A 25,507-nucleotide genomic window follows, 5' to 3' on the forward strand; every position below is an offset into this window, starting at 1 on the left:
GGAGAGAGAGTTGTTTTTAGTTGTTTAAGAAAACTTTAATAAACGTGATTAATTATAGAAAGAAATGCTTACCCAGGAATTAAATGTGTCACATTATAAACACTCAGACTCTTCTCTAAGGTAATAAGTATTAATCTTCATGAGTACAATATTCTATTAAATAAAATAATTTAGTTTACAAGATCGCATTTTTCTTAATTCACACGTTTTGTTTTAAATATCTCAATTCATTTTATTTGCTTTGCATTAATTTTGGGTTTAATTAAAACGTAGTTAGAGAAAATGTATTTTCTTAAATAGTTTTATAGAATTTCACCATACCACATAATATTAGGGTTAACCATGTATCAACCGCATGTCCATCTATGATACACAGATACAATACTTGTATATGATACGACACGTTGATATGTTTATTTTGAAAATAATAGGATACGATATGTGATAAATACACGATATATGAATATTGAAAAATGTACATTAATTATTAAAAACATAAGAAATATATTATTATTATTGTGTGAATCCAAATTAAAACTATATGTACTAAAGTTGTCAACATAAACAAATATATAAATTATTGTTATCGTAAAAGTACTACTATAACAAAACTTTCAAATAGTGACCAGTTTTAATAACAAAAAATATTTTAGAGACCAATCTTCTAATTAGAGACCAATTATTTTGGTAGTCAAAACCATAGTAGCTAATGTTAGTGATGAATTCAGAAACCAATTCATAATGAAAACAATTTTAATTATCAATTTAAAGACCAATTATAATTTTTTTTGAATTATTTTAGTTGCCAATAATTTTTAGTTTTTAAATTGGTCAGTAAAAATTAATGTGTACTATATTAATTATTTTTGAACTATTAAATTTTTTTGAACTATTTTAGTTGTCAATGATTAATTATTTTTTGTCACTACAATTGGTCATTATTCAAAGATTTTTGTTTACTATGCTTAATAATTTTGATGAGGTGTGGTATAATATTGCAACTTTTTATGCTTAATAATTTTGATGTGGTGTGGTATAATATTGCAACTTTTTCTACTTGTACCCAGAAATTTCTGAATCCACCCATCTACATGAGATTAAACGGGATAATATAAAGAGAAAGTCAGTGTAACAATTAATAATTTTCTTAAATATTTTTTCATATTTAATTTATTCTAAAAAAAATAGTCGTTTTCTTTATAAAATTGGTCCAATTAGTTTTAACAAATTATTTTCTATTCAATCCAAATTGACCAAATGAAATGCACTTAATACTCAGCTCAAATTTTGTATATACAAACCTAACCGAATACAGTCAAAACACTTCAACCCAACACAAATTTTTGAAATTGAATGTCATTTCACAGTTCAAACCAGCCAAGAGACAGTGTTCACAAGGACTTTGAAACGAAGCACATATACATATTCCAAGCAGAATGAGCCGTTTGGAAACTTTTTCATTTCATTTTAATGTCAGAACCTAGTGGATGTTACACAATAAAACAAACATGGTATCGTTTATAGAGATTTTGTAGCTAATAATACTGTTGTACAACAATTACACAAAAGCTAGACTAAAACATTGGTGACATAAGGGAATTAAAATTAATCCTTTTGGCGTTTGGGCAGGGGAAAGGACACTCTCTGATGGGGATTCTGCTGCATCTCTACCTTGTCTTCCTGGGTGGGATTGGGAATGGTAGTTTCTTCATCCTCTGTTTCTTCTAAAGGTTCAGCAGGCCTTTTGTTTCGAATTCCAAACTGGTAGTTAGGACTGATTAATGTGTCCTGGTCAGGTGGAAGAGGAATACCGGGTCCTGCTATAGTCTTTGGCAATGGTATCTTGTTACGGTTCTGAGCCAACTCCAGCAGCACCTGGCAAGTGATTATATTAGCAAAATGTTTCTATATAATTTAGATTCTAAGTGAAAATATGGTCCCACCAAAAGGCTATCTCAGCCATAATTCTCAAACAAATGAATATTAAAAATTAGTAGTTGATTAATATCTGCAAGCTAGTAATAAAACAGCAACACAGAAAAGAAAAGAAGACAAGAATAATTTACATCAAATTTCTAACTTAATCCAGCTTGATCATTTAAAAAATAAATTTATCAAAACTATATAGCACAGGAACTTGTGCCACGGTTGTCAGATTTAAATGTATATAATTGTGCTAGTTTACAATTCAAGGCAAAGAACATGAACTCGTTAGAAAAACTTGACAGACTCGAGTGGATACTAGATTCATTCATAGTCTCATGCAAACTTGGTCAGTCAAAGTCTAGAACAAACCAAATAATCTTCTCCAAAACATGAGAAAAACAACAGCATTTTAGGTGTTAGGTCCTTCCATCCAATATGCTCTACAACTGGTCATGCAAGTTTACTGGAGTACTCTGTTCATACTGCCAGTGCAGGTTTTGATTTGAAGACAGTGGATAAGATCTGCAGATGGTTCTCAAGGTCTAGTCCTCCTGATACGAGTCCAAAGGAATGTTGATTGAAAATTTGATGCATTTTGAAAGAAGGAGCTCAGACTTCATCAATGGAGTGGAATAAAGCCGGCTGCTGTGAAGCAGCATGTCTGGGTTCTGGCTAAAAAGTCCTTCTATCCTGGTTTGTAGGAAACTTTTACAAGTTAGAGAGTTGGCTACAAGATATACCATACATGATTCTTGCCAATGAAACCAAGTTGGGAGGCATGTATGGCAAGCGGATCCTACGGTTGCCTACTGTTCCCAACAATGTAAAAATTGCAGATTTGCTTTCTAATTCCAGATGGTTTCTGCCTACAGCTACAAGTCAAGATCTGCCAAAATTGGGGAGTGTATCAGAGCTATAAGGTCCTTACACAGTGATCAACAAGACAGTCATATGGATGCCCAATTACTCAGTTTTCCATAAAAGTATGCACCAGCACAGGAGGTAAAAAAGACATAAATGAGCCAGGACAGGACGTATATGTTGCTGACATGGGTAGTTCTGTGACCTTTGTGCTCCAATCCTCCTCTCTTGGTTCATAAATTCTCTGTTCTGGTGCATCGAACCATATGTCGAACAACAAAATTCACCTTTCTCACATTCGTAAAAAGCTTGATGCAAGTGATCCATAAGCTCCAGTTTAAAGGGGAAGTGTTAAATATAGAACACGCAGCACTTGTAGATATTAGTTTTAGCACATGTATTATCTATACGATTGGATAACAAATTAACCTATGTCAGGGATATCATAGAACACACTATTCTCATTATTGAACATAAATGTGTGTGGTCATCATTTGACACACAATTACCAAACCTAGTACATAAAAAGAAAATTAATCTTTGGAAGTAAGAGAACCCCACTATTTCAAGTCCTGGGGTGGGTTTTGCTTGAGTTGCGACGCAGAAATTTAAACTTCACATAAACAAGGCAACCTCTCTCACACTACCTTAACTCTTGCAAACTTCAGCAAATTGCTACAAACTATCAGCACACCCAATTGAGCCAACAAAATTAACACACTTAACTTTTAACCTCAGGCAAAAAAAAAAAAAAATCCCTGCTTTTTTCCCTCAGAAGTGTTTATCATCATAAATTCACATGAAACAAAGTTGAACAATTGGAAAGGCGAATTATTAATCACTGCTATTACCTCCCGAGGTGGTGGTTGCGAGAAGCTGAAGTTAATCTTGGATTGAATCGCAAGCTTGACATCGTCACAATCGATTGCGGATTTTCCCGCGTGCTCTGAATAGACTTGTGCGTCGGTTAATACATCGACGACGTATCGATACCACAGTTCAAGGAACTTGTGAATGACGCGAGGCTCGTACTCCTCCACGCCCATTGACTTCAACAAAGACTTCACAATCTTTGCATCCCTTGGCATTCCCGACTCTTCGTCTTTGTCACCCATACTTCTCTACTGCTCCACCGGAAGACAAAATGTAATTCAAACGCACGGTGGCCGGAATCACCGTGGACGGTGTCGGACGGATGCTGGTTATTTGAATAGAAAGACTTTGGGAGAAGGCTAGGGCACGAAAACTCTTCCTTTTGCGTGGGCCTCGTGACTTATAGGCTCAAATGATAACACTGCGGCCCATGGGCTTTGTTATTCTTTTATATTTATTAAATTTTGTAAATACGTTTAATAACTTGAAAATAAGATATTAACTGCTTTAGTTAATTTAAGCACGTGATTTATTTATTTTAAAAAAATTTAATTGTTGAATATAAATGATAAATTAGAAGAAAGTATCAAACAAATCAAACTAAGAGAGCATACTGATATTAGAAAAAAAAAATACTTAATTAAATATTTTATCATTGAACTTTTACACAGTTTTGTGAATTTCACCCTCAATTTTAAATTTTGTGAATATTATTATCTGAAATTAAAAAAAAGTATATATATTTTATGCTTTTGCGTATTTTAAATTACACGTTTTATATTGAATTTTGCAATTTTATAACTTTTACTATTGAATTTTCAATTTCAGAACTTTTATTACTGAAACTTCAATTTAACAGATTTTAACATTGACATTTTAATTTTATGAACTATACATTGAACTTTCAATTTCACCAATTATATTATTCAAATGTAAAATTTATCTGCATCAATCTTTCTATTTATTAGATGTTAATTTATGAACAATATATTTTAAGTAACTGTTTTTTTTTTAAATTTAATCATTTTTCTTGATTTGATCATATTTTTAATTAACTATTAGTTTTAAACTTATATATATACCCGTGAGTTGGAATTTATATTTATGTTTATTAAAAGAGATATAAAAATTGAGAAAAAATAATAATAAATATTTTTAGGTTTGTAATTAATTTTTTAATATAATCAATATGAAAAATGATTTATAGGCTTAGAAAATTAATATGTATGTAAAAATATAAATAGTAGACTTTGTAAAAATACAAAAGATAAAATATTTAAAAAATATATAGTTGACTTTCTAAAAATATAAATAATATTTAAAAATACATGAAGTGAACTCGTTGAAAATACAAATTAGTGTATTAATAGTCTAATGTGTATTGTCAATCATGTTTAATTAATACATTGACAAATTCGTATAATATATTTGTTAGTTAATTTGTCTAATCAGTATATAGAGATATTTGTGTAATGTGTATTGATATACTTGTCTAAATAGTATATAGACATACTCATATAATTTAATTGCAAGACTTGTCTAATCAGATAATAGATAAAAGTTGTCTAATGTTTATTGATAAACTTATATAATACATATATGAATAAATTTATCTAATATATATTGCTAGATCCATATAATTAATGTATGAACAAAATCGTCTAATGTATATTTTTAGACTAATCTAATCAACATCAATATATCAAATGACTCATCTCATTATTTTTGCTATATTCAAATAAATGATCTATAAAATTATAAAAAAAATTATATTTAAATTTATAATAATAATTTTATTATTTTTTATTATTATAAAGAAAGTAAACACACATTGGTGACGGACATGTGTTTTGTGGAGAATGAGTAGTAATAATATTTGTAACATCCGTACAATTCCTTTAGAAAGATTAATACTTAACCTATTAAATAACTCCTAAAATACATATATAATTATGTATAATTATGTGTATCATTCAAAATCATTACAAAGTAATAGTAATTGTCAAGAGTTTTTCAAAAAATGAAATTGTTGTCTAGACACATTCATCCAAAAGCCTAAAAAAAAAATATCGTAATAAAGCTAATACCGTTACTCTTCAAGGCCCTAATCCTTTTGTTAAATAGATTAATTTCTATATTAAAAATTAAAATTAAAACTATCTTAGATATTCTGTAAAAAGAAAACATATTTCACACTTTTTTGTTATGGTCTTATTTATTTTCTTTTATTATCTTCATTGTTGTTCGTTGCATTGAAAATTGTCAAGATATTTTGTATTAAAAACATGTTATAGTGGGACAAGAGTTGAGTTTATGAGGATGTATATGTATCATTTAAAACTTTAGTCTAACTTCGAATTTGTAGTTAGTGATATTACACAGTATCTTATTATAAACAAAAAATCACAAAATAAAATATTGTTGTTAAGATTAACATAACATAATATTGTGTTTTAATATTCATGCATCTTTGCTTTTGGTAGATTGAAGACAAATAAAAAGTGACAGTTATCCAACAAAAATTCCATATAGACACTCCTAGCGCCACGTGGATACAACACTCACTTTCACTCTTTCGCAGCGAGGGACTAAGTTCAGAAAACGCCGGTGAAAGAAGCGTCGTTGATTTGGGTGAAGTGACGTGGAGATCACGCGCACCTTGTCATCTTCTTCTATTTTTTCATGGCTTGGAGGGTTACTTAGCAACTGAGACACGCATTTCATTCCGATGACGTTGGTCGCGCTCTTCCTCACCGCCACCAAGCTCGCCGGAGCTCTCTTTACTCTTACCGTCGCCGCCAACGCCTTCTCCTACTCCCGCTTCCGCAAGAACAACCTCCGCCGATTCCGCTCCCCTATCGACGAATCCTCCGACACTCTCGCTGACTTTAACATCGCCGGTAACTTACAATAAAACGCTCTCTTCATCAGTAACGTTTTTTCTTTCCTCGTCAAAAGCCTTTGTTCTCAACGACCTAGCGAAAGGGAGCGTTTTAAGGCTCATGTCGGTTGCATAAGTTCAATTACACAGAAACTCTATATTATGATTGAGTGCATTAATTACGAATTTAATAAAGTTGCAGTTACAAATGTCATCTAATCATTGTAGATGAAATTCGTGTTTGGGATAATTTCGACAGCGTTTTCAAGGTTTCTGTAGAATGGTCTATAAGCCGTAACTTCCTGTAAGCTCTCTAGGTTTTTGTTTGAAAGCTTACGATGAGGTTAAGAGGGTGTAAATTTTAAGGTGTATGAAAAGTGAGCTCTTTAGGTGTTTGTTTGAAAGCATACGGATAAGGATACGTTTTTTGTTTTTTTTTTTTTTTCAGAAGAAGAGTTTTTCTTTGGTTTGGCTACTGCACCGGCTCATGTCGAGGACAGGCTTGATGATGCTTGGATCCAGTTTGCTGAGGAAAAGAGTGGTGACTCCGAGGGGAGGCAGACAGTGGATGCTGTTATGGGTTCTGCTTCTGGCGACGGTGGTTCCCAGCGGGCCGTGACGTCTCCGCCGGGCAGGAAGCCTCTTAAGTTGGCTATGGAAGCCATGATTAGGGGATTTGACAAGTACTTGGAAGTGGAAGGAAAAGAAGGGGGAGAAGAACCTCGTCCTAATGTAACTGCTTGGCATAATGTTCCACGCCCGTAAGCCCTGTGATTATTTTGTTTTGACGTTATTTTATAGTAATTACCTCAAAATCAACATAATATTTTGAGAATCAAAACATGCGCAGATTCCTATATTTTGTAAACATAATGTAACTCTCTCAATTCAAAATTGAGAATTTTACCCTCCACACCTCCATAAATAAAAAAACGCTGTAGTTTTATGGCTATCTAGTAAGAAATTTCTGATTTTCAGGGAGGAGAGGTTAAGATTTTGGTCTGATCCTGAAACAGAAATAAATTTGGCCAAGGATACTGGTGTTACCGTTTTTCGCATGGGAATAGATTGGACAAGAATCATGCCAGTGGAGCCAGTAAACAGCCTTAATGAATCTGTAAGTTAGAAGCGGACCTTTCAAAATGATGATGAATTACGGTGCCATTCAGGGCGAAGATTATGTCAGTCAACAGCTTTAGTGGAGATTATGAATATGCTTTTCAATTCTCAGTTTTATGTTGAACCTCATCAACCAATTGAATTATGAGTAACTCAGGTGTTGTTCTTTCTTAGGTTAACTATGCTGCGTTGGAACGGTATAAGTGGATTATCAATAAGGTTCGATCATATGGAATGAAGGTGATGCTTACTCTTTTCCATCACTCACTTCCACCCTGGGCTGGTGAATATGGCGGTTGGAAGCTGGAAAAGACAGTGGATTATTTCATGGACTTTACCAGGTTAGTTTTTCCTTTAGTTTATGTTATCTGTATGCTATTGTTTTCCTATCAAAGCAGCAATCGAACCGTGCTAATTGCTAAGAAAATCATTTGAAAGTTAAATGAAAAGCTGATAATGTGTTCCTCTGTGAATTCTCCATCTAGACTCCATTATAATATTTTAGTTTGAGTTTCCAATGTCACATTTAACCATCATTCCATCTCGTTACTTAATACTTATGACTAATCCATGCATTTCTTTATTTAATGCATATTTGGGAAAGTTTAGAGATTGAAATTCCTGTTTCTATATACGATTTGCTCCTTTCATGAATATCAATGTTCCTGTTTAGATCACATTATTGTGTAGTCCTATTGAGTTACTCATCGTATGATAGTATATTCATGAAACTTTTTCTCATATCCTCTCTTTTTATTTAGGCTTGTTGTAGACAGTGTCTCAGATTTGGTAGACTATTGGGTAACATTTAATGAGCCCCATGTCTTCTGTATGCTTACTTACTGTGCTGGTGCCTGGCCTGGAGGTCATCCTGATATGCTTGAGGTCGCAACCTCAGCACTTCCAACTGGTGTTTTTCAGCAGGCCATGCATTGGATGTCTGTTGCACACTCAAAGGCATATGATTACATCCACGGACAAAGGTTTTTCTTTCTCGTAGGAGCTTTAGATTTGTTGCAAGTTTATATTGCGCATATAGATCATCATAGACCTGATTATGGAATTTAAAATTGTTCATGATATTTATCCACTTTTCTTGGGCTCATTTGTATTAAACTTTATCTATTAGCTTATGTCCGTGTCCATTCTCTGTTTGAGTTCTTGGCTACTATACCTTTCTATTGCAATCAATTGTTTTATGCCTTATCCCTTCATATACGTAAGCTAAACATTTGGAGTTGCCACTTAGGCTCTTTTCTACTTTTATGTTTCTAGTTATCTGAACTATAATATCTTTTTGGCAGTAACCCATTAAATTCAATAGTTGGTGTAGCACATCATGTGTCATTTATGCGACCCTATGGTTTGTATGACATTGCTGCTGTGTCACTGGCTAATTCATTGACTCTCTTCCCATACATTGATGGAATATCTGAAAAGCTGGACTATATAGGCATAAACTACTATGGGCAGGTTTGCTTTATTAACCTTGACATGCACTATGCATGATATCTGGCCTACACACTATCAATTCTGACATTTATTTCAGGAAGTGGTTTCGGGTGCAGGCCTGAAGCTTGTGGAAAATGACGAGTATAGTGAATCTGGTCGTGGGGTATACCCTGATGGCTTATACCGCATGTTGCTTCAGTTCCATGAAAGATACAGACATCTAAAAATTCCCTTCATCATTACTGAAAATGGGGTTTCGGATGAGACAGATTTGATCCGACGGCCATATCTCTTGGAGCATTTGCTAGCTGTTTATGCTGCCATAAAAATGGTTTTGACAGTGGATTAAATTTTATTTCCTTAAAATTAACTTATTATTTCATAAACACCAATTTGATTGTAGAGTTTCTGTAATTGTTGTACAGGGTGTACGTGTACTTGGTTACCTGTTCTGGACTATTTCTGATAACTGGGAGTGGGCCGATGGATATGGTCCCAAGTTCGGACTTGTTGCAGTTGACAGGGCAAATAATCTTGCACGGATCCCTCGCCCCTCTTACCATCTATTTTCTAAAGTTCGAACTCCCATTCTGTATTTGCTTTTCCGTGACATTTGCGCTGTCTAGTTTTGAATCACTTTCTATGGACTCTTGATTGCAGATTGTGAACACGGGCAAAGTTACACGTGAAGATCGTGAAAGAGCATGGGATGAACTCCAAAAAGCTGCCAAAGAGAAGAAAACGAGACCATTTTATCGGGCTGTGAATAAACACCGTTTAATGTATGCAGGTAATTATTTACTCATGATATGATTGTAAAGTTTCAGAGATTGTTCTTTAACTGTATTAGTATGATCTCGCCTTGTTAATATAATAGATGGGTTAGCACTTCGACAACAAGTTACATGAAACATTTAAAAGCTTATTATACAGAAAAGTGATTAAGAAGTGTTCTTGCTTCTGGTGACAGGTGGACTTGATGAGCCTGTACAGCGACCTTATATCGAACGAGATTGGCGGTTTGGTCATTACCAGATGGAAGGACTTCAAGATCACTTGAGCCGCTTCTCAAGATTCATCATTCGACCCTTCTCCACCAAAAGGAAAACAAAATCTCAAGAGAAAAATCCCAAATTAATTCTTCAGCCTCTTGAAACTTAACATTTCACAAGTTACCTATTTCTCTTGTTCTGAAATCTATATTTTGAGCACTAAGCACTTTTAATTTCACTATTCAACACAAGATCTTAGTTGAATGGAGTGAGATGTTTTATGTCCGAGTATTCCTAATTCCTACTGCTCATGCCATATCTGTATACTAAACGAAATCTCATCACTTTATTTCTCAAAATCACTTTTTGTTAGGAATTCATTTTCGTTAGAAATTTTTGAGTGCCACATTCATTAGAAATGTATAATTTAAACAACATCGAAAGGAAAATTCATATTACTTTATTGTTAAGTTTAATATAACATTCTTATATATGATATAGATTGACTTATATTAATATTCTTACTATATTGAAAATTTATTAATTAGATAATTATAATTTAATCATTAAACATTTATTAATTACTATAATTTTACTAACTAAATAATTAGCAAGCTTTATATAATTTATTCATTATATGAAATACCGCAACTTTATACAAATTACTTATTAGTGTAGTTACCGGAAGCAGCATGTCACTTCTAGACCTAGAATTAATTTTTTTCTTATTGTTAGATAAGAAAAGATAAACCCTTGTAGTGGATTCTGAACATACTAGATATGAGGAAGTTTAGTGCTCGTACCAAAATGAATCACTTCTTAAACTTTTATTATTTTATTGTAAACACAATAGTGACTTTCCCACTATTTTTATATTGCCATTTTTTTCTTATCACCCTTATTTTTTATGTAAATTTATTTAACCTCTGAACATTTAAGAAAAATAGAGACATATTTTGCAAGTAGCATATCGACATGAATTTGGGGAAATAAAACATGTGAGTGAGGCCAAACATGCAGTAAATTTTGGGGTAGAATATTGATGTGACGTAGTGCAGAAAAGAAGGGACCACCACAAGAGTTGCTGAACAACACTGGCCATAAACTTAGCTGTTCACAACAAAAACAAAAACATTATCTGTATAATAAAACATGCAAAAATTTTAAATTACTGTAGAAAGACAGAAGCACAAAAAAACAAACAGTTACACGTGTACATTGGACATTTCCGACAACTCCAAGTGATTTCATGAGAGTCACCAATGTTAGCACTATAAGAACAATAATCAACTCAATGGTTTGGCCAGAGAGGTCCATTTTCAAGATGAACACCATCAATGTTATTCTCATTCTCCCTTTCCTATGTTTGAGTACTTTCTTCATTAAAGCATCTGCAATAAATGCAGCATATGAGTCTGATAGAATAATCGATCTTCCTGGTCAACCTTCAACCCCTTCACTCTCACACTTTTCAGGTTACATCACTGTCAATCAAAACCATGGAAGAGCCCTTTTCTACTGGTTCTTCGAAGCTCAGTCTCAACCCTCCAACAAGCCTCTTCTTCTCTGGCTCAATGGAGGTTTCTTCTTCTCCTATTCTTACGTACTTTTTCACTTTTAATAATTCCTCTCATGTATTGAAACCATTTCATTGGTTGGCATTTGGAGGACCTGGATGCTCCTCTATTGGGTATGGTGCTGTTGTTGAGATTGGACCTCTTTTAGTCACCAAAAACGGGGAAGGACTACATTTCAACGCATATTCCTGGAATCAAGGTTTCAATTTTGTGCTGTCTTTGTTTGCTTTCAGTTATTCTTCTTACTTGCTTAAAAATTTGAAAGCCTTTGTTGCAGAAGCAAATTTGTTGTTTGTGGAGTCCCCTGTTGGAGTTGGATTTTCTTATACCAACACCTCTTCTGACACCATCTTAGAGGATAACTTAGTAGGTCAGTTTCCTTCACAAATGATATAAATTCTTCTCGTTGTTTTGTTGATTGAAGTGGTGATATTTGACAAACTACTTGAATCAGCTGAAGATGCCTACAATTTCTTGGTGAATTGGCTACAAAGATTCCCACAGTTCAAATCCCGGGACTTTTTTATATCAGGAGAAAGCTACGCTGGTCAGTGTTTAACTTCACTGTGATCGTGATTATTATTTCACTGTCACGTACCTTACTAGCATCATCATACTTCCATTTTCCATATTTTTCAGGTCACTATATCCCTCAGCTTGCAGAGTTAATCTTTGATCGAAACAGAGATAGCAACAAATACCCCTTTATTAATCTTAAAGGTTTTATTGTAAGTAAATCAGACACAGCTTATTCTGAACTTCACTTGTGATTAGAAAACAACACACATTTTGTCTGAACTTCAAAATTTTAGTACAGTTTCTGAATATGCTCTCTAAATAGATTCACATGTTCAGGTAGGTAACCCAGAGACCGATGATTACTATGACTATAAAGGCCTTCTGGAATATGCATGGAGCCACGCGGTCATATCGGACCAGCAATACGAGAAAGCAAAACAAGTATGCGATTATAAACAATTTGAATGGTCTAATGAATGCAACAAGGCCATGACCGAAGTCTTCCAAGATTACTCAGAAATTGACATATACAACATTTATGCCCCGGCATGTCTTTCAAACACCACATCCTCAGTAGCTGATGATAGCAACAGTAACGGCCCCGAATCATTTACCGAGGTTCATAAATAACATCGCAGATTCTAATTTGTTCCATGTCAAGTTGTTTAAGTTGAGGGAGGATTTTTAATTCTTGCAGGTGAGAAATGATTATAGAGAAAAGAGGATGAGAATTTTTGGGGGATATGACCCTTGTTATTCCAATTATGCAGAAGAATATTTCAACAGAAAAGATGTTCAATCATCGTTTCATGCAGACACTAAAAGAGCCACTAACGTGGCATGGAAGGTTTGCAAGTAAGCACTGAAATTTGTTCCTTGAATCTACATTATTCATTTTTAGCAATGAACATTGAACATTAATGTCAGTGTTTGATGATTTCTTAGTAATTCCATACTGAGGGCTTACAACTTCTCTGTGTTCTCGGTCCTACCCATCTACACCAAACTCATAAAGGGTGGGCTTAAGATATGGATATACAGGTATTTATTTTCACTCTCTTTCAAGATAAAAAAAGTGTCTCATCACTAACATGATCGTTAACTTTAGGTACTATTGAATGAAAAGATGGAATTTTTACTTGGTTTGAGCAAAAGGGTGACTCACTCATGTGCTATCCATGCAGGGATTACAATCTCTGCTTTTTACCGTGATTCCCTTTTTCCAATCATCATTCTTATGTCATGACTGCATTAATTAGGTTCCATTTCTGATTAGTTGGGTAGGAAAGTTAAGACTCAAACATGAAACAAATTAAAGAGATGTTTTGTCTGTGGTACAGTGGAGACGCAGATGGGAGAGTGCCAGTGATAGGGACAAGATATTGCGTTGAGGCTCTTGGATTGCCTCTCAAGTCTAGGTGGAGAACTTGGTACCATGATAATCAGGTATATATAGCACATAATTTGTGATTAATTATGATGTTATTTGTTTATCTGTGACATGTTTGGTTGTAACATAATTGAGTTAAGCAGGTTGGAGGAAGAACAGTGGAATATGAAGGATTAACGTATGTGACAGTGAGAGGAGCTGGTCACTTGGTGCCACTGAACAAGCCCACTGAATCTCTCACTCTTATTCATTCTTTCTTAACAGGGGACCATCTTCCTACTCGTGGATAATGTTGCCCATTTTTCTGACAACTATGTATCAAAATCCTATGTATGAATATGAATAAATCAGAAGCTTCTTTTTGAAGCTTTCTGTCTGATTTTCACCTCACCACCCTTTCGTTAACTAATAATTAGAATCTCATTGTGTTATAGTTATCCCATCCAAACAAACTCCTATAAAGAATATAAAATAATAAATATTTGTTGGCAATAAACTTGAAATTTTAATCAAATATAGTAAGATATGTATAATTTATGCATTTAATCAAACAATGATATATGTATAAATTATATTTTCTAATAGCAAGATTAATTTATTTATGATTAGTAAAATGTTTCCTTCTATGTTACTCTCCAATTGAAACGACTGGATCTAAAGGGTGAAGAAAAATTAGAGTTTATTATTATTTTTTCTTAACTAAAGCACTCATTTGATTTATTACGTATTTATATCAGTTTAAATTTGCATTTTCTGGCAACTTCTTCCGTTGCACGTGTCCATCATCATGATTTCTTAGTATTTTCAACGCTTATCTTTAGTGATTTGTTTTTTAGTTTTCTTTCAACATTTTCATCCATTATCTCTTTACCATAATAACATCATGCTCTTAAGTGTTGCCCTATTATTCTTCACTACTTCAAAGTTCATAATCATTTCTTATTAATGATATCTTCACCCATCATCATACAATTAAATATATAGTAATTGTGAATATTATATTATGATAATAAGTAGATTAATTCCTCTAATTATTTAACATAAATGTTTCTTTCACACGGTGACTCTCACGTAACCCATGCCATGCAGATGAAAGGCACACGCCTCTTCCAACACTCAATTACGTAAACCATTTGAAAAGAGACAATAATAAGCACCTCTTCGCATATTCTAAATCACTTTTCTTAATAAACTACACCCACTAATTAATCATTTAAAAATTCAAAAATAAAAACATGCATCACCATAATCTCATGATATTGTTAGGATCGATTCATTCTAGGGATCGAAAATCGAGTGCTTGATAAAACATAATTCTATATCACAACATTAACAGAACATGTAATTAATACTATTTTTTTGTTCTTGAATAATTACAATCCCTGGTTTATTTCCCAGGTTTGAAGAACGAAAATGGAAAAGACATGGAAAGACCAACCAAAGATTTGAAGGTGATGACAGGTCCTTCTGGTGATGTCCTAACACAAATCTCATTCAAAGTGAACCAAACCAGAAAGTCTCTGGCCTTGACCCCAGTGAGATTCTTGATCTTGTTTGGCTCCACATAAGCAGTCACCACTGAATCATAACAGACATGCATGTTATCAAACCTCTGCTCCTTCTTCTTCTCAAGCTTTAACCAAACAAACCCTATTTCCTTCACATACCCGCATTCCTCAATGTTTTCAAGGCTCAATAACCCTTCAGGTAGACCTTTTTCTGCCAGCAACAAACAGAACTTCTCCCTGCAAACTTTGTCCCCGTGATAAACCTCGGCTTTCGACTTCAATTCCTCTGTTAATAAACACTTTGCTTTTGCTTTCTGCATTTTTGAAAGATCTCTAATCCGGTGCTGATGCTGTTCCTACAAGTTTTTGTATAAATTCACCTATATATATGGTGTTGATTATAGATGAGTTTGGAGATATCAGAGAATAATTTTGAGGCTTTTTCACCGCTTGGCTCGAATATTCAGGTTTATATATATATAAATACGCGACGAAACAGTTGAAGCTTCTTCCACACTTACCAAACGGTCTCCACATAATTCTAGGAATAATTCTAAATTCCCCAATCTTCTTCATATATAAATACACAATTGCCTTTTTTTTTTTGTATGATTAGATGTTCAATATATGTTTATTTTGCATTAATAGTTTTTACTGAATTTTATTTTACTTTTAGGAACAATGATTTTTTAAGAATTAAAATATTCTAAATAAATATAGTGAATTCAAAAGTTTTGGTTGAAAACTATTAATATTTAAGGTTGAATTTTATGTGATCGTTGGAAACATAAAAACATAAACAACTTTTTACTTCCTATGTGTTTTGGTTTTGGTCCTTTTAAGTTTATAATTTTCACCTCGTTTTTATTTGATTTTGGCCTCTACAGTTAGACATTTTTTTCCAAAGCTAGTAGATAAAAAATATTGTTAATTACTAATTTATCATTTTATGTTTTCGTCTATCTTTTGTTCTCAAAGATTTGTAAAAGAATAGTGCGTTTTCTTTGATATAAGGGGCAATTAAGTTAAGTTGAATTTTGCAAACAATGGGCTTGGGCCAGTTCAATGTTTTGGCAGTAGATACATCATGACAGTTTCTTCTTGCACCTCCATATCTTCCTTTCTGCACCACCGTAATTGCTTTCCCATTCTATCCTTCCAGATTATATAACTCGAAAGTCATTTAAAATACTTTCAAATTATGTAATTCGAAAAATAATTTTTGACTTATATCTTACAAACTTTTATAAAACTTCTGAATTACACAATTAAGAAGTCAAGAAATAACTTTGATAAACAATCCAAAAAGGGCAAAATGCAAAAAAAAAAAAACAATTATGGAGGTGCAGAAAGAAGCTGCCCATTTTAAAACCAACCCAATTCAATTATTCTCCTTTAATCCTTTGATTAAAGGGTAGAAACAACAGTTTAATAGTACTCAGTTTGAACATACATTCTGGGTTTAGTTATTATGGAAGTTGTAATAAAGAAATGGCTAGTCATTTTGAATGTGTATTCTAGTTGGTTATCGTAATGATCTTATAACTAAATAAATAAGATTAAGATTAAAATTTGTCGATTCGCAATTATTTTCTATTAAGAAATTATATACTTTTTATATTTCATTATATTTGGTATCTCATTTAATTTTTTTGTTTGAAAAGATGAAATTAAAACCAAAAAATTAAAGTGAAGGAGTAAAAGTCTATTCTATCCCAGAAACTTTTCACAACCAAACCTACCCAAGATTGTAACTGAACTTGCAGGTAAGTTGCCAAACACCTCTTTACATTAAATGATAAAGGGATGGACTGCATACATATTGTCCAAATATAATGATGATGCTCACAATATAATAATATTAGTAAATGAAAACCAAGCACCCAATTAAAATTTCTATGTCATGACACGACATACATACACGAAATTAACAAAAATTACTATGCTAACAAAATATATTTGTAATATTTCATCAACTCATGATTAGTTGGTAATTATAATACTAAAACATGCACGGGCAAGATAAAATATTATATTACATTTATTTTTTATTACTTTGTTAATATGACCATACTTTTGCATTATATATTACTACATAATAATATAATTATTTAATTCTTTTGTTTAATATTATTCAAAATTTCATTAGCACACCTATATGCTGCTGTATATAATTAATATATATATATATATATATATATATATATATATATATATATTAATTAGAGTATGTAGATACCATTGTTAGTTAATAATTTCTATTTACATATTCTCTAAAACTAAGCAAAGAAATTAAATTTATAAAACTAAAGTTGTTTTTTAAAAAATTTGTATTTACAACTTGTTTTGAACTTTTTTTTAAAAAGATTAGTTTTCTCATAATAACATTTCATGATATAATTTTATTTGAATTGTAATTTAAGATTAATTTTTTATTTGAGTTCATTTTAGTGAAAAATGATTTTATTAAGAAATAGAGTTTTAATCTAACACAATTATAAAATAATATTTGTACCTACTTATATAATATAAAACTTTAGTTTATTTGGGGACCCCAACACATTTTCTCATGATGAAACATAAATTCCACCGTCAAATTGAATATCTATAAATAGTTAGAGATATTTATGAATGGTCCAGTAACAATTGGATAACATGATAATGATAAGTATAATGAATAACAAATCTTGTATGATAAGTCTAATAAATAACAGATCGTGTAGCATAAGTCTTTCAAATAACTTTAATACTCATTAAGAATTTGACTTTAATCTAAATTCAACTCTACAAAACCAATTGATTTTGTAAGATGATGTTTGCATTTATGTAAATTTATCTCATCTCTATTCAATGAGAAATCACTAACATACTAACATAAGTTGTGTACGACACAAAGTGAGGTTGCATAAAATAAAATAAAAAATAAAATTGCAACGTGATGCACCCACCCTCTTATCTATACAACCTCCAAACCCCTAAAAGTGGAGAGCTATTAAGCCTATTAGAATAATTCCATTTTGCTTCTTATGGGTACAAGTTCACTTTTACCTGTGACTCAAAAGAGATGAATGCGTCTTTCTGTAAAAGAGAAGGCCTGACAAACCAATGGTAGCAGCTGGCTTGGTATTTCTTCCATTCCACAGGAAACTATCATAGAAGCTTGCAACAGTATACATATGCAAATTTTCAAACCTGCGAATTTTTGCATATCAAGATTTAGTGAAATGTATGAGACATAAAATGCAAATGTAAACGATAAAATTTCAACTGTTCTACACAGGTAGGCTGCATTTCATTTGTGGTGGTGGCATAGCTTCCTAATTTGACATGATGTATCTCTACATATTATTCACTCGTACAATGTCGCATTCAACAGAGGTGTTAGGATCCATGACAAAAAGTGAAAGCTTATTTTAACTTTTATGTAGCTCTATAATGGTACGTTAGTTCTACAGTAGTCTAGTTTTAAGACTGTCAAGAAGACAATTTATCCATAGGGCATGCAAAGGCAAAAAACCGTCTTTCTTACCAGCCTCGTTATCATCTTCTGCTATCAACAAACTATGTTATTACATGTAAGAAAACCTCATGCCTATCTTGGGTACTTTCATACACATGCATGTTATCGGGTGTGGTGTACGGAAGGAAGTATGAGCTTTAACCGGTAGATTGTAGGTTGCTTATATCTAAGGATAATTTAAGTGATTCGGACCAGATCATGTTATTGCAATAATACTTACCAACATTTGAGGTACCCAAAGGAAGCCGAGGGACAAAGAATATAAAACAACTGAGATTGTTGTTGCTGTAATTAAATTGTGTACAAGACGCTTGTCGTCTTTGCTGGGTACAAATGCCACCTTGAGTATATTTGTCAGGTCAAAAAGCCTATAGGAAATCTGCGAAGAACGTTAAAATCAGAACCAATCAACATAAAAAAACTCAATCCAACTAGTTTTTTTACTTACTGCAACATATATGGAAGTAGTAAGCATGAAGTTCAACATTGGGTAGTCTGGGATCAGGGAAAGCAACAATTTGGGTTGTCCATCTGGAACACCTGACCTAAAATCAGCCAATTATATCAAGGAAGAATTAATATATTCAGATAAATAAAAAATAATAATTACATTTACACTACACATGTACACAAGTTGCACCAAGCACGAAAGTAATGAATGTATATTATGATGCATTTTCCCCTTTCGGTATGCATTAAAAACCAAATTTTAGAACAACAAAACCAATTAGTTTAGCAAAATCTCTTTCTCAAGGACGAGGTAATCATCCAAAAGTTTATATCCAATTTGCCCCAATTTCTAGTGCAAAGCATATTCATTGTTATGTTTTTTTATATGGCAAATTGATATATATGAAACTATCTATTAGTTAATACACAGTATATGTTCTAAATTCAAAGTTATCACCCCACCAAAAATTAGTAATCAAAATAATTCAAAATTAAATGCTCATCATTGAGTGTAACGAAACAAATGTATGAACAAATCTACAAATCTATTATACCATGCCAAAACAAGTGAAATCCTACATGCCCAAACATGTATCCAGGTCATGCCTAGGAATCGAATATGGTTGGGTCATTGACTACATGTGCACCAAACGACCTCTCAATCAACTCATATTAGGACAAAAAATACATAATATCTAGTAAAGAATTAATAAATACTAAAAGCAGTATATCAGCTTCAAAGTACCTTAACCAGATATGGATCTGGGAGATGTAAGTCTCCAGTGTAATCTTCCCAAGCCATCTAGCAAAAGTAGAAGCATTATAAATAAATTAAAAAATTACCAGCCTTAAAACAAAGTAAAGAAAGTTAAATTTGACAGCATTTAGCAGTAAATTAAGTCATTGAGCATATGAAGGCATGTCCATGGGAAGAGAAGAAGAATAAAAGATTGTACTTCTACAAAGACAACTTACGCAAAAAGTGTCAGAGTATAGCTACGGAAACTTTGTGTGACATTCCGCAAGCATATGTAAACCCTGTCAAATAAAAAGGTGTCACATTAGTAACTGAAAAGGTCTCTCGTCAGGTTCCTCCCCCTCCTCCTAAATGGAATATTAAGGAAAATTAAACATACGTTATGGGAATCCACGAGGTATAAGGATGGTATTTATTGTATGAAAGCTTGTCCAGCTTGTATATATGCTCAAACCATAAATAACCAACCTAGAAATCAACTCAAATGGTCAGGGCCATCAAATAAAACAGAGTACAGGTATACTAATATAATAATGCTATTAAAAAAATACAATACCAATGAGCATATCAGCACAACAGCTGCTTTGATTGATACTCTGCGCTTGATTTCTGCTTCCTCCAATTTTTCCATCCATCGTTCAACCTTATATATCATGTGACAGTCAACAAGATACTCAACTCACGGGAAAATGAAAAAAAAAATAAATAAATAAAGAGGAGACAGAATTTGGACATATTTTCCAGCTTCATAATCATCACTCAATCAGAGAGGATGATAAGATTTTTTTGAATTATTTCAAAAATATAAAATGAGAAACTTACAGTTGGATGATAATAGGCATAAATCATGCCAATTATCCATATGTAGCGATCAAGACCTGAGCGAAAATGCCATTCATGCAAGCGGGAAAGATGTGATTTGGCAGGATTTGGATCAGTATAACCTGAAAGTTTAAAGAAACCTTCCAGTTAGCATGATCTGTTGTTCTTTTAGGGGAGAAGTCAAATATCGCAAATGTTACTAACCAAGAAGGAAAGTAAATGGACTCCAAAGCCATTCAAAGACTCCAGGTATCTCCCATACTAAGATAACAACCAAGAAGCAAGCAATGATTTTCACAGCAATGACTGACCCAATCTCATTGTACTTGTTGAGAATACCAAGTGCCCCATAAACCATAAGAGTGAAAAGTGTGTGCATGGGGCAGATGTAGTATAACATGTAACTGTTGTTGAGTACAATACAACAGAACACCACAAAGAAATTAAGCCTCCACATCATCTGCTCAACCAGAGAAATTAAGAAATTTGCTGCAGTTAGTACAGACCAAATATGAAAAAGAAGGCTTTTATTGTTCAAGAAAATTGCATACCTGAGCAAATCTGGCCAGACTAAAATCTTTACGAACATAATAATACGAGAAGTTCCCAAATCCAGTCATCCAAACATATGCGGCAATGAACAAACGGATTGCATTGTAGATTTCAGATGCAGCAAAGTAATGGTACATTAAAAACAAAACCTGTTATGGATGTCAAACGATAGAAATATGAAATGTTAAAATTTGAAGAATTTACGTTATTAATTATAAGTACCGGCATGAGTTGAATAATCAGAACATCTGATGAAAAAATCAAAAACAAATTGAACTGCATTTCCATATTACTAAATGTATTAATTTCAGGGGGTCTGCACTTGCATAATTCAGAAGTTTCAGGGAGTTTTTCCAGCATATATGGAAAGAGAAAAGCAACATCAACTGAAAAAGTGACAAACCTGCATCCAGCCTTTCCATTCTTCAGTCTGGTGTCTATTTAAATAAAGGATGGATTTCCCAGAAAATGGTGACTTGTCTTGATGTATCTTAAAGGAAGTGATTGCCGAAACTATTATGAGGAGAAAATAGAGAAATAGGAAGAGATCCCTATTGTAACTCTGCAAAAACAGATGATCGTCGTTGACAAAGATTGTATCATTTACAGATAGTAGTCACATGACAAAGATAATTTTTAAATATATATTACTGCTTTCACGGTAATTAAGAGTACTGATTTTTCTAACCTATGACCAACAGCAATGGGCACTGACTAAGGTGGTACATTGTGCTTTGTGTGTGTCTTGATGCAACATGTATTCCCTCCTATATCCTTTCTCTTTTCCTTCTACTTTAATCATTGATTCCAATCGTTTGTCAATTTTTTATTCGAGAGATTTTAACCTTTCTTGGATTCTCATAATTTCGCACTTTGACTTGTTATAACGTATCTTAAAGGAAGTCATGGTTAAGAAACAAAAGAAATATGAAGCGCCACAAAAATTTCGCTGAAAAAATAAGAAGGTAATAGTTCTGTTAAAGCTAATAAGCATGCGGATATGCAGCAATTTTGTTTGCTGAACTGACTATGCAAGCACAAAATAGTACTCGTCAAGAAATGAAACGCAGAAGATAAATATCCTGATTAAAGATCAACCTTATTTGACGAGGCAAAGAAATCCGTGCGGTCACAAAGATAAAAGTAAGCCAAAAGGAGACCAAATTCAGACCTATCATGGAGGAAAAACAGGTGAAATGAAAAACAATTAGTTTGATCCACATAAAGAAATAATTCTCATTTCATATAATTTACTTACATCGCTCTGAGTGTCAAACGGTTTTCAAGAAGGAAATATTCATCCATCAAAAGGAATCTGCAGAAATTAGGAAAACACCAAGCGTGTAAGTGCAAGTTTCAGCAAAGACAAAAAAATAACAAAACATATAACCATAATTTAAGCAAAAACAAGGGCGACATGGATTACAAACCGGATAATTGATGGTGAGGCAGTTATGCTCCGCGCCCTCGGGGATCCTGATTGTAGAGCTCCTCCCTCCAATAAAACTGCTTTGTCTTCATCTTTAACAGCATCACTACCCATTTCAACCAATTTGATATCCGAGTGACCACTAAACGAGAACAACTACCATAAGAAATCATGGCAACAATTTTCTAATTCACTTCCATTCTTAAACGTAGGAATAATATAATATTTTTGGAAGAACCTTCACACTATAACTCTCACACAGAACACTTGACTCTGCCACTTAATTAATTCATCCATATCGGATTATCACATTCTTTATTCTAAAAAATTGTGGTGGATTAAAAAAAAAAAGAAGTTGCATAGCGGTAGCATCACAATTCATAACTATTAAAACCCGTTACTGCGACATATATCTACGTCCGTTAATCCAATTGTGGCCAACTACTTAACTCAACACTTCAACCAATAACACAGCAACTGTAAGTGATCAATTAATTTTCTAGTTATCTCGAAATTCGAGGAAGCTACATTCCCGTAAATTGCAAACATTGTGCCAACAGGCGCAACTAAAAACTCACGCCACAAAGAGTTACCGATCCAGTCGAACTTACGCTCTAGACGAGACCGAGCTTTTCCGATACTCCAATATCTCCGAGTATATCCATGCCACAACGACCGGAGTGATCCCGAGCAAGAACGAGACCTGCAAGAATCACGAACCAAAGATTCAACAGCGATCACTAATCACAAATACAGACACTTCAAATTAAAAATAGGCAACGATTAACTAGCGGCGAAAAAACAAGAATCAGTCTCTCGCATAAACACAACACATCAAATTCCAAGGTGAAATAAACATGAATGAGTAACTAGCGGCAAGAAAATACGAGTCGGTGCAAGATCTGATGGCTCTAGAAGGCCGAACCAGAAGGCGTACCTGACCGGGAGTAACAGGACTGAAGATAAGCATTTCGGAGAAGCAAAAGATGCAGAAGAATCACAGCACAGTTCCGAATGCCGATGCAGCGGAAATCACAGGAACCGAAGCGGCATTCGAAGAATGAGAGCGGTTCGACGGTGATCCGCCACCGGATCTGGTGGAGAGAAATGCTATTTCCTAATTCAGCGAGAATGAAAGGGCAATTGAAGAGAAATTTCACTACGCAAAATGCTTCATGTGGTTCCGTTTGTAAAATACAAGAAGAGTGCAGTGAGCGACGGTAGGTGATAACAGTAGAACTCACTGCGCGTCTTTGTTGGAGAAGAAGAAAAAAAGTGTCGAGCAGATAAAAACAAATGAAACAAAATTCTCCATTATTATTTTTTTCTTTTTAGGGGGTCATTAACCATTGCATTATTGTTTTCTTCTCATTTTATATATACATAAAAAAAAAAAGGGATTTTGACTTGTGTTTTTCTTTTTTTACTCTCTCCACGGTGTGTACCCAGTGACCGACAATTGAATTGAATGTAGTAATAATTTGTTTGATTTGAATCCAGGTCATATAATGGGGTGGGTCTAGTTCCAATAAATGTAGTGTGTTTAATTAATTAATTTCAACCTAACTTCAATTAAAATATAATAATTAAATATAATTATAAGGTTAACTGAAATTTGAAGTGAATTAAAAAATATTGACAGAAATATTAAATATGCATAAAGATGGATAATGGCATTACACCTGCCCCATCATATATGGTGGGAAGAGAATTGAATGGTGCGAAAGGGATTGGTATTTGCTTCGCCGACACCAGTATTGATTTTAAAAATATGTTGTCAAATAGTTATTTGAGTATTTGAATGTAATTTATAATTAAATATGTAAAAAAGGAAACGGATGTTTAATAATTAGATAAAATCTAATATATTACATTATGTTTGATCGTGTAAATTTAGTACAAAGGTGTTTTATACAGCAATCCCATTATTAAAATTGAGTATAACTTAAAAAACATAAAATATAACTCACGTGCCTATATTACATACATACATAATTATTGAATACTTAGTTTACAAAATTTTAAGAAGTTAGAAGTATAATTTTGATTATCCACTTGTATAACATGTCATTTTAATTCAAATCATGTGACTATTTTGAAGTTACACATTATATTCATTTACATGATAGAAGAAATTTCTTTTGCAACCCCACACCTTCTTACTTCACCTCTTGTTTTATTTAGTTTTCTGCTACAGTCTAAAATAAAAGCCCAAACCTAAAAGTTCAAATCTCTTTTAACAATTGTAAAGGCTTTTTTTTTCTTCATGTAACCTCATTATTATTAATTGCACCCACAAACTAACATCAAAAACGAAAATATCTTTTCTTGCTATCCTATACCATCGCGGTGTCGCTGCACTTCTGTTTTTCACTGTGATCTTTGACAGAAAGAAGAAAAAGAGAAAAAATCTGTTTTGAAAAAAAGTTTGTCTAGAAAAACTCATTCTAATAACTATCATTTATGATTCAGAGTGAAAATTTTGTTTCGGAAAAGTATTAAATATATAGTGCAGAAGTTAAAATTATTATATATTTTGATTTTAAGAGATAAGATTCAATTAAAAAACTAGATTCCTTTAATTTATCGAACTTATAGATTTGATGTTATGTAATGTAGAAAACTATACTTAGTTCTACCATTAGATTCAAAAGGGTTATAAAGGTGAAAGAAGAAAGTTTAGAGGTGCTAGAAAAACCTTACCCTGATTGGTTAATTCTGTCACTCTTTTATATCCTGCCTGCAATTTTGATTTAATTTTATCATTATGGAGAAATACCCGAACAGTGGCAGACATCACAATAGGCCATCAGTTCATTTCAATCGAGTATAGTGGCCAGCCATCTCAACCGTACAGCACTCAAACAAAAACAATTATG

General features: G+C 33.0%; 5 protein-coding genes across 6 annotated transcripts; 2 read left to right on the forward strand and 3 right to left on the reverse strand.

Moving 5' to 3' along the window:
• Window positions 1-1,419: 1,419 nt before the first annotated feature.
• On the reverse strand, window positions 1,420-4,051 carry LOC114176144 (transcription initiation factor TFIID subunit 9-like). Its single transcript, XM_028061082.1, has 2 exons — window positions 3,639-4,051; window positions 1,420-1,875 (listed from the first exon to the last, which is right to left on the reverse strand). The coding sequence occupies exons 1-2, from the start codon at window positions 3,900-3,902 to the stop codon at window positions 1,606-1,608; spliced, it is 534 nt and encodes a 177-aa protein (XP_027916883.1). The 5' UTR covers window positions 3,903-4,051; the 3' UTR covers window positions 1,420-1,605.
• Window positions 4,052-6,194: 2,143 nt separating this feature from the next.
• On the forward strand, window positions 6,195-10,484 carry LOC114179350 (beta-glucosidase-like SFR2, chloroplastic). The gene is made up of 10 exons (XM_028065669.1): window positions 6,195-6,560; window positions 6,990-7,302; window positions 7,520-7,658; window positions 7,835-8,001; window positions 8,422-8,643; window positions 8,965-9,133; window positions 9,210-9,443; window positions 9,538-9,687; window positions 9,773-9,902; window positions 10,083-10,484. The coding sequence occupies exons 1-10, from the start codon at window positions 6,389-6,391 to the stop codon at window positions 10,271-10,273; spliced, it is 1,887 nt and encodes a 628-aa protein (XP_027921470.1). The 5' UTR covers window positions 6,195-6,388; the 3' UTR covers window positions 10,274-10,484.
• Window positions 10,485-11,383: 899 nt separating this feature from the next.
• Window positions 11,384-13,980, forward strand: LOC114176906 (serine carboxypeptidase-like 26). Its single transcript, XM_028062101.1, has 10 exons — window positions 11,384-11,684; window positions 11,773-11,880; window positions 11,959-12,051; window positions 12,136-12,228; window positions 12,321-12,409; window positions 12,537-12,818; window positions 12,898-13,055; window positions 13,146-13,241; window positions 13,541-13,646; window positions 13,734-13,980. Exons 1-10 carry the CDS (start codon window positions 11,399-11,401, stop codon window positions 13,878-13,880), a joined length of 1,458 nt encoding a protein of 485 aa, XP_027917902.1. The 5' UTR covers window positions 11,384-11,398; the 3' UTR covers window positions 13,881-13,980.
• A 910-nt stretch (window positions 13,981-14,890) lies between these two features.
• On the reverse strand, window positions 14,891-15,634 carry LOC114179538. The gene has a single exon (XM_028065909.1). It carries the CDS (start codon window positions 15,416-15,418, stop codon window positions 14,978-14,980), a length of 441 nt encoding a protein of 146 aa, XP_027921710.1. The 5' UTR covers window positions 15,419-15,634; the 3' UTR covers window positions 14,891-14,977.
• A 2,200-nt stretch (window positions 15,635-17,834) lies between these two features.
• Window positions 17,835-23,930, reverse strand: LOC114179119 (protein REDUCED WALL ACETYLATION 2). 2 transcript variants are annotated; one of them, XR_003603432.1, is made up of 16 exons: window positions 23,566-23,598; window positions 23,240-23,331; window positions 22,630-22,770; window positions 22,458-22,514; window positions 22,298-22,370; window positions 21,603-21,761; window positions 21,199-21,348; window positions 20,852-21,107; window positions 20,648-20,769; window positions 20,382-20,468; window positions 20,205-20,293; window positions 20,044-20,106; window positions 19,814-19,870; window positions 19,067-19,158; window positions 18,839-18,997; window positions 17,835-18,290 (listed from the first exon to the last, which is right to left on the reverse strand). XR_003603432.1 is itself a non-coding variant. In XM_028065343.1 (16 exons), the coding sequence occupies exons 1-16, from the start codon at window positions 23,596-23,598 to the stop codon at window positions 18,285-18,287; spliced, it is 1,641 nt and encodes a 546-aa protein (XP_027921144.1). In that variant the 5' UTR covers window positions 23,599-23,930; the 3' UTR covers window positions 17,835-18,284. The 2 variants fall into 2 exon arrangements, 1 of the variants encoding a protein (XP_027921144.1); XM_028065343.1 differs by having other exon boundaries at window positions 19,067-19,163; window positions 23,566-23,930.
• Between the last annotated feature and the right edge of the window lie 1,577 nt (window positions 23,931-25,507).

The sequence above is a fragment of the Vigna unguiculata genome, chromosome 3 (genome assembly GCF_004118075.2).
Source record: "Vigna unguiculata cultivar IT97K-499-35 chromosome 3, ASM411807v1, whole genome shotgun sequence".
In the NCBI taxonomy this organism is placed as follows: Eukaryota; Viridiplantae; Streptophyta; class Magnoliopsida; order Fabales; family Fabaceae; genus Vigna; species Vigna unguiculata.